This window comes from Ranitomeya variabilis, chromosome 1 (assembly GCF_051348905.1).
Source record: "Ranitomeya variabilis isolate aRanVar5 chromosome 1, aRanVar5.hap1, whole genome shotgun sequence".
NCBI lineage: Eukaryota > Metazoa > Chordata > Amphibia > Anura > Dendrobatidae > Ranitomeya > Ranitomeya variabilis.
The window spans coordinates 1111575239-1111589430 of record NC_135232.1 but is presented as its reverse complement, the minus strand read 5'-3'; the positions used below and the strand labels follow the sequence as shown (position 1 = coordinate 1111589430).

The following is a 14192-nucleotide window of genomic DNA, read 5'->3' as shown; positions in this document are numbered from 1 at the left end:
GCATGAAATCACCTTCTCCGAAGGAAAAGTAACATCACTGCAGCAACCAGTGACCTGGGGTGCTGCACTAGTACATACGGTTGACAGTCCCTGGCAGATTAGCCGAGCGTGTATAATACAGGGAAGTGTTAGTGTTCCTGGCATATGTAAGTTTCTAGTGTAAGCTACAGTTCACACTGAAGAGTTCTGAGCAGATACTGCACCTGCAAGGAAGGCTGAGAAATGTTAGATTATGTAGATTGATAAAGGGGCATTAATGTAGATCTGTTAGTACTGGGCACCACTTTAGTTAATGTACACGTCTGGTCTTACCTTTTTCACAAGGCCTACAAGATACAGATGCCGTCTCATTTGTGAAATACCCAGGGTCGCACGACTGGCAGATTACACTTCCCGTAGTGCTGTGATGAAAAATAGAAATGCACGGCTCAGATATCCATGGTAAGTACAGAGACGTTATATGACAGAGCTTATACCTGGTGACTGGATGGAGAACGACTGTATGCAGGTCATCTGGGGAAAAAACAATGTTGGCCTGTAATACTACATTTCCCCAGTAGCAGCCACTGCAGGGAAACGGTACATTCTATGATATAAATGATGCTTCGCATTTACAATTTTCATTTATTAAACTAAGCGTTTAAGTTTACACTGTGCATAAATTGTAAAACTGGGAGTTCACAGTGTGCAAGTTCCATTCAAAAAGGACCTGTCACCAAGTAAAAAAAAAATGACAGTTTTTACTCTTATTTTATTTCCTCTGCTTCCTTGAGTATTATGGATTTATTTTTTCTTCAATTCCATCATATAGTTCTAGAGATGGGGACTTTTTTTTTTTTTTCCAATTTAGTGCTACCGTTTATGGTCAATGGGCAGCACTTTGAACACATTTTATAAGTGGTCATAAACTTGTCAATAACTCATGAAAAAATAAAAGTTATGTTAAAACCAAACACACCATTGTTTTTCTTGTGAAATTCTCAATAAGTTTGATGTGTCACATGACCCTCTTTCCCATTTGAAAATATAAAGTTGGATCCAAAATGGCCGACTTCAAAATGGCTGACAAGTTTTCCCTCTGCCATATACTAATGTGCCACAAACAGGAAGTTGATATCACCAACCTTTCCCATTTTATTTAGGTCTATCCATATAAATTGCCCACCCTGTACATACATTTCCAGGAGGAATAACAGAGCAACTGCAGAAGTTTTATTTACTGAATATTCAGAAACTTTCAAAACATTTAAATACATTTTTCTCCAATTTAAAAAGACATTGGGCAGCATGGTGGCTCAGTGGTTAGCATAGTTTCTTTGCAGCACAGAGTTCCTGCGTTCAAATCCCACCAAGAACAATATCTGCAAGGAGTTTGTATGTTCTCCCCACGTTTCCGTGGGTTTCCTCCAAGTGCTCTAGTTTCCGCCCACATTCCGAAGACATGATGATAGGGAATCTAGATCGTGAGCCCCATTGGGGACAGCGATAATGTCTGTAAAGCGCTGCGGAATATGTTGGCGCTATATAAATAAAAGATTATTATTATACATTGTCCAGGATAAAAAAAAAATATATACACAAACAAAAACACACTGCCGCTTTCTTCTGAGAAAATACACACAATCCCTGTGATACATTTTATAAATATGAAATGGTTCCTTACTTGGTATAAAGTCCAGCGGGACACGGCAGACATGACACCTGACCGCCCCATGGCTGGTAAAAGCCAGAAGAGCAAGGCGGGCAATCAGAAGGACTTACACAGAAGCCACTGACGCAGCAGAAACAAGATTCTGTATCTGGAAGAAAAGGAAAGATTTCATATCACAGAGAGTCTCCGCTTTGGGAAATTCCTACCCCCACACACAATGTCCTGTGTCCAGGGTTGTACTTTTCAATGATGAAAAATGTTTATTTTATCATGCAATGCCCTGTAAAACTGGAAAAAAATTCCAAGCGTGCCAAAGTAGAGAAAAAATAAAAAAAAGCAAAACTTCTGCAATTGCTTTTTTTTTTTTTTTTTTTTTAAACCATGTTCACGATACAGTAAAACCGACCTAGCCAAACAGGTATAGTTAAATAAGAAGAAAAAAAAAAAAAGTGGTAAAAAAAAAATAAAATAAGAATTTGAGAATTTGGAGGTTTATTTTTTTGCGCCCCGTATTGACGATTTTGATACCATTTTGGGGTAGATACGATGTTTTGATAGATTCTTATCTTACTGCATTGTTGCAGCTGCCGAAAAAGTGTAATTCTGGTATTTCGATTTTTTTTTCATCATTGTGCCATTCACCTACCGAGTTAATTAATTTTATATTTTAATAGATCGGACTTTTATGTACTCAGCAAAATCAAATGTTTATTTTTATTTATTTTTTTATTTTTAATGGGGGGGGGGGGGGGGGGGAGTTGGGTTATTTAAAAAAAAAAATTTTTCATTTTAATTTTTTACTGTATATGTTCGTGTCTTTAGAGGACTTGAACCAGCGATTTTCCTAACACTTGTAACATACACAGCAATACCATCGTAGTGCTTTGCATGTCAAGTATCATGGTCTCCTGTGAACTCTGGGGCAGGGCCACTTCTCTCTGCTCAGTACATTAATTATTCACTTTTCCTCCATCCCGACTTCCCCGTTCTCCCCGAAACTCACATTTCCACGTTTTCATGCTTTTGCTTTATCTAGGAGCCACAGCCCACGATGACGTAGACAGTAGAATTTGGTAATTGCTTTAACGATTGCATGTACAAGAATCAGTAAATGACGTAAAAAAAAAAATGGCGTAATTGATATTTGTTCTCTATTAAACCCATAATTTTTTTTCTTTATAAAACTGTAATGCTACAGCAGTGTTCACATCTAGAGAAAATACTGAATTGTTTCTGCTGCTTTTTTTCTGCGGGTGTCCTCATCACACAACGCAATAACAATCTTCTCTGATTATTGCTTATTTGCAGCTTTTCTTTTATGCATTTTCCCTCTTATTTGATGCAATTGTGGGACAGATATGAAGCCTTTTTTTATTTAACTTATTAATTTTTGTAAAGGGAAACAAGTACAATTCATAACAGAAGCCTTAATTGAAAACATCAGTAGCGTGTCTTATATAACAAAAAGATAAGAGTATATACTGCAGTATAATTGCAAATTATACATTGATTCAACATTTTTAGAGTAAAACAGCAGATTTATGAGTCGTACTGAAACGAATCGTTACCTGCCCAAATAAATTAACGCAAAAGAATGAGAGAAAGAATTAAGAGACATAACACAAACACCAAGACAAGAGGAATGAGGGAAGGGAATATGAAGGGAAAAGGGGGACATCTGAGAACATCTTGAGGTGTATGCTTATCCATCTTCCATAGGGTCCAGGTAATCTGCTGAGGATCTAAATTCCAGTCAATAAAACCATGTTTTGTAGAAGTTATCATGAGTGTTGGTGATCGTTGAACTAAAGTGAGACTGTCGAGGTGGTGTCTCAGAATCGAGTTTTTATACGTTTTTAGGGGGATGTCACTGTGCTGAAGGAGAGCGATAGCCGAGTCAAGGTCAGAAATGAGATCCGTGAATCTACGAATCACTAGTTGTACTTTTTCCCAGAAATATGTAGAAGGCTTTCTTCCTCCTCCCTACATCTCCAACACATAGGACTGGCCTCTGGAAATATAGAGTGTAGGTGAGTTGGAACTCTGCACCATAGAGAAAGTCATATGTACCCGGCCTCTTGAAATCGTGAGCTGATGGATGTTTTCCGTGTCAAGATAAAGAAGCGCCTCCATTGATCATTTGTCAAGGTACTGGAGCGCCCCCACACCGCCGCAGGGCCAAGGGGTACCCGGAGCCGGGCCTCTGGGTCTCAGTCTCGGGGTTGTCACGGTGGCTAGACCCGGTCCGTGGCCCTGTCCGTCAGTGGGGGACGTCCGGTGAAATAGGTGGTAGTAATGATAGAGATGGAACGGTGCAGTTGTGGGGTGTAAGTCGCGGTAAATAACGAGGACACCAGGTTGCAGTCTCTTTAGCTCTTTACTGGAGATCTCTGAGTCCTCAGTCCGGAACACGGTTCACCAGGCTACGCAAGTCCGGCCGGTCCAATGGCACCTCCAGAGTTCTCCTCTCAGGTGGAAATCTGTGCCTTCCTTCTAGCGCTATGTGTTGTAGTCCTTCCCTGCTGTGCTTACGGAAAGTAACCCCACAACGGTTGTGTCTGTTTCTTAAGTTCCCTCACAACTCGATTTGATGTTCCTCTGCAATCCACCCCTTCCCTGTATTCAGGTTGGAATGGCACCCGTTTGTCAGGTAGGCCTGGAGTTCTTCCGGGACCCTAGAGTCGCCCCTCTCCCGCAATTGCCCCCCCAAGACTTCATAGGTGATATGTGGTAGACAGCCCGCCTGAGACCGACTGTCCTGCCGCTGTTTAGAGTATGGCTTGAAGCTGTATTCTAATCCACTCCCTCGGCGTTCCGGCCACCGGTATTGCGCCTCAGCAGGGTGCTGCCTCTTTCAACAAAACCCCTGCTGGTATTCTCCTTCTGCTTGATCTCGTTTCTCACTCAGCACAATCTCTCTCGCTTCTAGTCCTTTCCTGAGTCCCGCCGCTTCCAGGAGCCTGCGCGGACCCGTTACGTTCTTTCAATGCCAAGCCTCTGCCAGGATCCCACCCCTGGCAGAGACCCTACAGTCTCTCCCTTCACAACACCCCCTGCCACAGGGTGTTGCTCCGTTCAATCCCGTCAGCGTTCTCCCTAACTTTCTGCCTGACCCCCAGTTTACCCACTATGGTGGGGAGTGGCCTAATGAATAGCACCCTTAGCTCCCCCCGGAGGCCCAGCTGTGAAATATATTGGTGTCTGTGATACCTGATTGGAGGAACTCCTTCGGTGCCATCGAACGTACCATGGCTCCCCTTAGCGGCGAAGCCACAGTACTGCAACGACCAGAACTCTGGGGCGCTGCAGTACAATTCAGGTCCATCTCACATTGAGTTTGAAAAAGTGTTTTAAGCTGGTCTGGGGGTTCCATCAGGAGGGAATATGAGAATGACAAGCTGTGTCTTAAGTGGCTGGTCTTTGAACATTCTATCTCAAAATTTGTTCTCATTTTTTATAAAAGGTTATCGGTGGCAAAGAATAGAAAAAACGAGCAAGTTGCCCAATTTTCCAGTGGCCAAAGGGCAGAGCTGTTTTGAGAACCTGAAGTTGGTCTTTGACTGCCAAATGTTCTCTTGTCCAAAATGTGACACTCTATAATTGCCCTTTTCGAAGCAGGAGCGGAAAACCTCATCCTCAATTCCAAAGGGGAAAAAAGTGGATTGCCCAAGACAGGATACATGGAGGAATAGAATGGTAAATTTTCCGAGGGATTGTTGCAGGATGCCACGGTGGCCCCAACTATAGGATGAGAATTGAGTGTAGAGACCGTGGATATCACGAGCCAGGGGATGGTTATTAATGGGGTGTTTGTAAAGCTCTGTTTAATTCCAACCCATGCTTTCCCAGACCAATTCCTGCACCAGTCTAATACTCTTGAAAGGTGAGAGGCAATATAATATGATCTGAAATCTGGAAGCCTATAACCCTCTGAGGATTTAGGGTGACAATGTAGCTCTAATGTGGTTTTCCCATCCAGATGAATTTAGGACAGAGTGTGGAATGTTGATGTTCAAGGCTTCAGACTTAGAAAAGTTAGTTTTACAGTTTGAGAAGCTATCGTTAAGTGCTGAATTTTGTAATTAAATTGGGTAGGAAAGTTTTTGGTTTGTTAAAGAAAAGCAGATCATCTGCATAAGCCGCAATTTTGTACGGAGAGCCATCAATGCAGGGACCCGCTATGTCATTGTTAGATCGCATTCTACTGAGGAAAGGTTCTAATGTGAGAAGGAAGATCAGCGGGGATAGCGGACACCCGTGTCTTGTACCGTTTCATATATTAAGATCCTTGGAGAGGACCCCCATTTACTTTTACACTGGCAGATGGTTTTGGGTATGAGACCAAAATCCACAGTAGAATATTGGACTCCAGGCCTAGTGGGGAGAGCGTCTCATTCATGAAGGTCCAGTTCACCATATCAAATGCCTTTTCTGCATCAGCAGACAGTAGCTGTGACTTGAGTCTAGTTCTTTAAATTAGGTTCAAAGCTTTTGTTGTGTTGTCTCTTGCTTCCTTACCCCTCATGAACCCCACCTGATCCAGGTGGATGATGTTTGAGAGAAGAGGAGCTATTCTAGATGCGATCATTTTTTGCAGAAAGCTTAAAGTTTATGTTGAAAACAGAAATAGGTCTGTAACTTGCGCACTGAGATTACGTCCTTGTGTATGACCGAGAGGTGTTCTTGCAGTGAGTCTCCTGGAAAGGATGAGCCTTTAGAGAGCATTGAGACTGGAAATAAGATGGGGGGGGTTGAAGACAATGACTCCATAGACATTTTTGTAGTATGGTACAGAGAACCCATCTGGGCCGGGGGCTTTCCCTGTTTTTGTCTCTTTTACCGCAGTTTGTAATTCCTCCATAGTAAAAGGTGATTTGAGCTAGTCTATTTCATCTTTCTGTAAAGATGGGAGGTCAGACTCTTCAATATATGCTCTAATACGCGATTTAAAATCAGCACTATGTGTAGTTGGATTAGATGTGTCTATTGAGTATAAAAGGAGTAAAAAGTTTTAAAAGTTCTGTGATGTCAGAGTAGGCGATTCCTGTTATTCCCCGTTTGATGCATTATTGAAGGAATATATGTGTTAGCTCTTCGTAATCTAAGGGCTCTAGCCAAGGACTTACCACTTTTGTTGCCATTTTCGTAGTCATAACCTTGACATTTAGTGAGATGTGCTTTTGCTGTGTGTAGGAGTAATGAGCGTAGGGATTCACATTTAACTATTAAAGACCTTCTGATGTCCTCAGACAGAGCATTTATGTGATCCCTCAAGGTTTTCAATCTCACCCAGCAGACAAGTTCTCTCTCGAGCTCGTTCCCTTTTCCTGCAGGCCCCATGTTTGACAAGAATACCTCTAATCATGTACTTGTGTGCCTCCCACACAATACACGGATCTGTTCCCTCCACAGTGTTTTCTGAAAAATGTGTCCATGGAATTTTGCAAATCTGTCCTGACTAGAGTTGAGCAACTTTTACTTTTTTGGGATCGAGTCGGGTTTTGCGAAACCCGACTTTGTGAAAAGTCGGGTTGGGTGAAATCGGACGATTATTGCGAAAAGTCGGGGGCCGACTGAAACACGAAACCCAATGCAAGTCAATGGGGAATCAAAGTTGGCAGTGAGTGGAGGACAGGAAAACACCTACAGTGCCCATTTTAATGCCAAAAACATCAATTCTTATTACTGAAGCTTGTCAATCTTAATTTACTTTATAATAATAGTTAGGCATTAAAAACTGGGGGTCATTTGGCTAAAGTTGTGGGGGTAGGGCTGGCTCAAGATTTTCGTAGGCCCAGGAAAAGCAGAATACGTAACGGCGGTGGAGCAGGGAGAGGTAAGTATTTCAACTTTGCAAGTGCTGTGATCCTGAGCAAGCAGGGGGGGCCCACTCATTAGCATTGCCACTGGCACAGGGCCCCTCAAAGTACGGCAGTGTGTTTGACGGCAGTGGCGCCTCCCACCGGCAGAGACACTTTTGCGTACTATGAGGGGCCCTGTGTCAGGGACGTTGCCAACAAGTATGCCCCCCCCCCACCTGATGAAGGAACCTGCACTTTCATCTGCACCTTCCTCTTTGTCCCCGTGTAAGGTGGTATAGTATGCGGGAAGGGGAACCTGACTTTCAGCAGGGTCAGATTCTGGCTGTGTAGAGTGCAAGGGGAATGTAGTGGTCTGGGTCAATGTACCAGCAGACTCATCTAGCAGTGGCTGGGCAATGGGCAGGATGAGGAGGAAACACAGATATAGGCCCAAATAATAAAGTGGGCTAAATGCAGTTCAAAATTGGTAACAGGACTAAACAGGCTGCATTGGTTTGTTCAGTGGAGGACAACTAATGAGTGGCAGACACAGTGAGTAGGCCCAAATAATAAAGTGGGCAAAATGTCTGCCAAAAAATTGTTCATAAATAAACAGGTGGCATAGCTAGGTACAGGGGTGAGCTCCTCTGCTGAGTAGCAGACAGTGGTAGTAGGCGTAAAGTATTAACTGGTCTAAATGGAGGCCAGGGCCCCTGTATATTTTAACTATCATCTATCATTTTAACAAATTTGTATTGGCAGTGCCATTGAAGGATTTAACAGCACAGACTACACAGTGGTGGAGCAGGGAGAGGTAAGTATTTCAAGTGGTAGAGCACTGTTTGAGCTGGGGGGAACTCTCTCGTGGGCGGCGGTACTGGCACAGGGACCCTCATATTACGACGGTGTGTCTGACGTTGGGTGTGCACCACCGCCAGAGACACTTCATTGTACTATGAGGGACCCTGTGCCAGCCCCGTCGCCCAAGAGTGGGCACACCCAGCTGTCCAGGCAATTGGCACTCGCACAGGTGCTTGCGCCAGGTGGTGACCACGGTCCTGTGGGGGGAGTCAGCCCATTTAGAGGAGGTAAAAAAATGGCCTATGGTGGACATTCAGCAGCTGCAAATGGAGGAATTGGAGCAGTCAGTAAGAGGAGGCCAAAAAGCAAGACATTTTTCAGGCAAGCTACGTGTCAGCAGGGGAAGGTGGGGCAAAATAATTTGAAATCCATGATTGGTTCATTTTAATGAAGGTTAGGTCATCAACATTTTGGGTAGCCAGACGTGTCCTTTTTTCGGTCAGTATTGAACCAGCAGCACTGAAGACTCTTTCTGATAGCACACTAGCAGCTGGGCAAGCAAGCTCCTGTAATGCATATTCTGCCAACTCAGGCCAGGTGTCTATTTTAGATGCCCAGTAATCAATGGGGAATGACCTGTGAGGGAGAACATCGATAAAGGGAGGAAAAATAGTTCGTAACCATACTGGACAAATGCTGTCTCCTGTCACTTTGAACCGTTATATGGTACTGTAAAATGAGGTAGAAGGTGTATATAAACTTGTTGAGAATTTCAATCTCCCTTTTTTTGGGGGGAGACTGAACCAAAACTCAGGCCCAGTGTATAAAACAACACAATGTAAGTGGCAGACAGTGGCTGGAAGATATATGAAAAAATACAAGGACTGTACTACAATTTCAATCTCCCTACAATGATCTCAGGACAAGTATGGCAGCAATAAAAAGGACTGCTGCACACAAAAGTGTGGACAAAAACAAGATAACTGTGCAAGAAGGAGCAACAGGATATTTGCTTTTAAAAAAAGCAGTTGGTTTGCACAGCAGCGTACAAACAGCAACGCAACTATCAGGGAGCCTTATAACCTACAGAGCTGATGCACAAAAATCTAGCCTCCACTGTCCCTGCAAAAAAAGCTGGTGTTGGACAGTGGAAATCGCTACAGCACAAGCGGTTTGGGGGTTAATCTTCCCTCCCTAACTATATCCCTGCTTCTGACGAAGCTGCAGAAACCTCTCCCTATGCTACGATCGGCAGAAGTAAGATGGCGGTCGGCGTGCACGCCCCTTTATAGCCAATGTGACGCTGCAGAAAGCAAGCCAATCACTGTCATGCCCTTCTCTAAGATAGTGGGGACCGAGACCTATGTCATCACGCTGCCCACACTCTGCGTCCTCCTTCATTGGCTGAGAAATGGCGCTGAAAGCGTCATATGAAACGCGACTTTGGCGCGCAGATCGCCGACAGCATGGCCGATCCCACACTAGGATCAGGTCGGGTTTCATGAAACCCGACTGCCGAAAGTGGGCGATTTTTTAATTTGTCCGATCCGATTCGCTCAACCCTAGTCTTGACTAATGGGTCATCAAGGAGAGATCGGTTCAGACGCCAGTGACACCGTTTCGTCTTAAAAGTGGGAAGAGCTATAGAGATACTAACAAGTGCGTGATCAGAGAAGATAAAGTTATCTATATTTGCTTTAAGTAGCAAGGAAATGTAATGATGTCTTAGCAGGAAATAGTCAATTCTTGTATATATTTCATAGGGGTTAGAGTAGAAGGAAAAATCCTTGTCTGCTGGGTGGAGAAGCCTCCAGATGTCAATCAATTGGTGTTCCTGAACTGTTCCCAATACACATCTATGTATGAGGCAAGAAAGATGATGTACCCTTAGAATTGTCTATAGAGGGATCAAAGGATATACTGAATTCGCCCCTAGTATCAGTGTTCCTTCCACAAAAGTCGCCACCTGGTCTAAGTATCCAGAAAGGGCTGTGTCCTGTCCCGAGTGGGATAGATACAGTAAAGCAAACTTTACCTTATTGGGACCTATGAGACCTTTTGACCATTAATTGGTACAGGAGTCACTGAACACCCACGGTACTGAACGAGATATTCGTATGCATGAGCCTCTGGATTTGGAGTTAGGAGAGGGACTATGGTACCCCGTTGGAAATCTATAGTTAGAGAGCTTATAAGTTTTAATTTTGGCAATACAGCGTTTCCTGTAGGAATGCGAGGTCTAGTTTTTTTTTACTCAGGAGATTTAGTAGTATAGAACTCTTCTCTGGGCAATTTAGTCCCCTTAACATTTAAGGAGCCCACCGTGAGTTCTGAATACTGTTCATGAGTCATTCTGTAATAAAATGGGATAGGTATAGGGGCAGGGGGAGACAGGAGGAGACAATGGGTTTGGCAAGGGAAGTAGACAAGAGATGGACAAAAAGGAGGGAGAACAAGAAAGAAGAAAAGCTTAACAGATTGCAAAAGGAGAGAACAAAGCTAATGCTAAAATGTCCAAGGTGAATTTCTGGACAGCCTCCATGAACTGGGAGGTTAGGGGGGATAAGGAAAATTACCCATAGGGGGGGAAAAAAAACAAAACTGAGTCTCTCTTTCCCAGGATAGAGGTCAGAAATAATTTTATTAGGTGGATCAATGAGAGTATATTGTTGATGAAATAAAAGGTAGACTTAGGTGACAATTTCCTGTTAAGAGAATATACTTAGGAGACGAAAAGTAAGAAGGAAGCACAAAAGTTTTACTAACATTAACGACATTCAAGTCCATGTTGAAACCCTTGTATTGTGCAGCGCCCCAGAGTCCTGGTCGTTGCAGTAATGTCGCTCTGCCGCTAAGGGGAGTGATGTTACATCTGATGGCACTGAAGGAGTTCATCTGACCAGGTATCACATGCACCAATACATTTCACAGTCGGGCCTCCAGGGGGAGCTAAGGGTACTATTCACTAGGCCACTCCTCACATACTGGTAAAACTGGGGGTCAGGCAGGAAGTTAGTTGAGAAAGCTGACTGGGTTGGAACCAGGCAACACCTTGTGGCAGAGGGTGTTGTGGGGGAAGATTCGGTAGGGTCCCTGTCAGGGGTGGGATCCTGACAGAGGCCTGGCAACCAGAGAGAACGTTACGGGACCGTGCCTGCACAGTATAGCGGCGGTGCCCTAAGAAAGGATAAGAAGCGAGATTTATTGTGCTGAGTGAGAAACGAGATCAAAGCAAGAAGGAGAATACCAGTAGGGGTCGTGCTGTTAGACCGAGGCAACATCCTACTGAGGCGCACAGCCGGCGGCCGGAACGCCGAGGAAGTATTAGGCTCCAAGCAATACTTCAAACCAACGGCAGGACAGTCAGTCACAGGCGGGCTGTCTCACCTAAATCACCTACGAAGACATAGGGGGCAACCTGTGGAGAGGGGCGACTCTAGGGTCCCGGAAGAGCTCCGAGCCTACCCGTCATACGGGTGCATCCCAAACGCAACATCAGGGAGGGACGGAGGATTAGCAGAACATCATCTAATCGAGTTGTGAGGGAACACGAGAAACAGACAACAGTTGTGGGGACTATCCCGTAAGCACAGCAGGGGAGGACCACAACACATAGCGCTAGCAGGAAGGCACAGATTTCCACCTGCAAAGGGAACTCTGGAGGTGCTATCGGACCGGCCAGACTTGCGCAGCCTGGTTAACCGTATTCCGGATTGAGGACTCAGAATTCTTCAGTAAAGAGGTAAAGAGACTGCAACCTGGTGTCCTCGTTATTTACTGCGACCTGCACAGCACCACTACCTCACCACCATTACCACCACCTTTCACTGGACGCGCCACAGCAGGGTCACGGACCGCGTCTAGCCACCGTGATAACCCCCAGAACAGAGACTCAGAGGCCCGGAACCGGGTACCCCTCGGCCGTGCGGCAGTGGGGGCGCTTCATTTTTGGCGTCACGAACAGGATCTACTTAAGCCTGAAGAATCAGGTCATGTGTGCCTTGGAACTGTGATTTACTGTGCTTGGACTGTGCTTTATTGCAAAGACTGTGTATTGCCACTTGCCGCCAGAAGTTCCCGCCAAAACCGCCGCCATTACAGCACTAAGAGGAGTGCAGGAGAAGAAGAAGGGCATGGAAGTGGGCATAAACAAGCTGAAGAGCGCGAAAGACAATGGCCGCCCAGTCTAAGTATTTCTGCCCCTTGAGGACGTGTCTGTCAGCAGCCGAGATCCGCCTCCTCATCCTCAATGGAGGGCGGAGACAACGAAAACGAAACCGCCCACGAAGGAGAGAGCAGGAAAAGGACCAGGAAGAAGAAGTCAGCGACATGGAGGACGCCATGGCCAGCCGCCCGGAGCCGGAGCGTGGGGTCGGAGCCGAGGACTCCCCCAGCTACCCGGAGAGGCACCGCAGCCAGACCTCCACAGTTGACGCTGACCTCCTGCAGACCGGAGCGGACGGGCTGATCCGCCAACCCCTGCAGACGCAGCTGAGCACTGAGGCCGGGTGGAAGAAGACCTTCATCGGGAGCCTCACCAGACGCCTGTCAGCAACCTCGTCTGGTCCGGAGCAGGAAAGAAGTTCCAGCACTCCGAAGCTGGAAAGCAAGGCCCTGCTGGAAAGCGGGATGCTGCAAGCAGAGATGACAACGTCGCAGCACAAGGCCCCGCAACCAGAGTTCCAGGCCCCAGCGGAGACGGAGCAGACCGGCACCGGAGGGACCACGTCTGAAGCAGGTATGAAGGACGACCCTGCCCTGACACCTGACACCACTTCAGTGACTGCTAGTGCCACAGCAGCTGACTCTGTTCCAGTGACTGATCATGTAGCAGCTGCTACCTCTGCTGCAGCATATGCCCATACTCAAGCTGCGCAGACCTCCATCGCTGCGCATGATTTAACCGTACATGAAAGACGGATTAACGGTGTTTGTCCAGCACTGGGTGTAACCCTGGACCTCACTTTTCCCAGGCCAAGAGGGGTTAAGTGCCAGGTGCAGCCCTGGAAGCCGTCCAACTAAACCTCGGAAACCTGAACCTGTAAATAGTTAACTGTTGCTTTCCTGCTTTTGCTGCTCAAACCCGTCTAGGGTTATTCTTAAAGGGATCCCTTTGTTGACTCGGGATCCCTATTGCTTTTGTTTTTCTTTCCACTTTTTGCACCAGTTCTAAAGACTGCCGAATCATGGACGGTGAATGATTCACAAACTGATATTGTAAATAGTTTGCACCTTCTTAAAGGTGCTCTTTACTGGTTTTACTTAAAAGGAGGACTCTTTGCGAAGATACGGTTCTTGGAACCCGCACCGGTGTCCTTGCTGCATACAGACTTGCAGCTTGAGAAGTTGCACTACCTCAGAGACTTGGTCCCCTCTTAAAGGGGATGTTCACACGTGTTGCACTTATGAACAGCGTTGCCTTAAGATGGTTGAATGGCAATGTCTTGAGAGAAGAAGTAATGATGCTGATATGAAGAAGTTATATGTAACTAACTAGTTAATTGTGAGAAATGTTTGATAATGTTGATGGAAGAATGAGGACAGAAAGTGAACCCGGACGGGGTTAGTTAGTGAGTCCTCCTAGGAGCCATATAGAGATGGCTCAGTAATCTTGAACTGAAGGAAAAATGATATGTTCTATACTGTGTATAGTAGTGGAAAAGGCAGTAGGCTCGGGCGGAAAGGGGCGGTCCTGTATGGAAAGGGGCGGTCCTGTATGGAAAGGAGAGGCAGTAGGCCTGGAGCAGTTAGGACAGGCGGTCCTGCAGACTTAAAGAAGGAGAATGAAGTTAATTGCCTTATAATGTGATTATAAGAAGGTCTTTAGTGGATGCAGAGTGTACGTCCTTAAAAGGCAATGTTAAATTATTGTTCAAAAAAATTTGCACTAAGTAGAATACCCGGTTGGGTGAGAAAAGTTATTTATACTAAGTTATTCA

At 45.3% G+C, this 14192-nt stretch overlaps 1 protein-coding gene across 1 annotated transcript in view; it reads right to left on the bottom strand.

The window, feature by feature from the left end:
- Window positions 1-14192, bottom strand: part of LOC143793317 (uncharacterized) — a 76177-nt gene that overhangs the window by 25715 nt on the left and 36270 nt on the right. Inside the window, exons 3-4 of the mRNA XM_077280187.1 lie at window positions 1664-1799; window positions 313-401 (exon numbers count right to left, since the gene is read on the bottom strand). Of these exons, the coding sequence (XP_077136302.1) occupies window positions 313-401; window positions 1664-1799 (225 nt within the window). The remainder of the gene's footprint in view (window positions 1-312; window positions 402-1663; window positions 1800-14192) is intronic.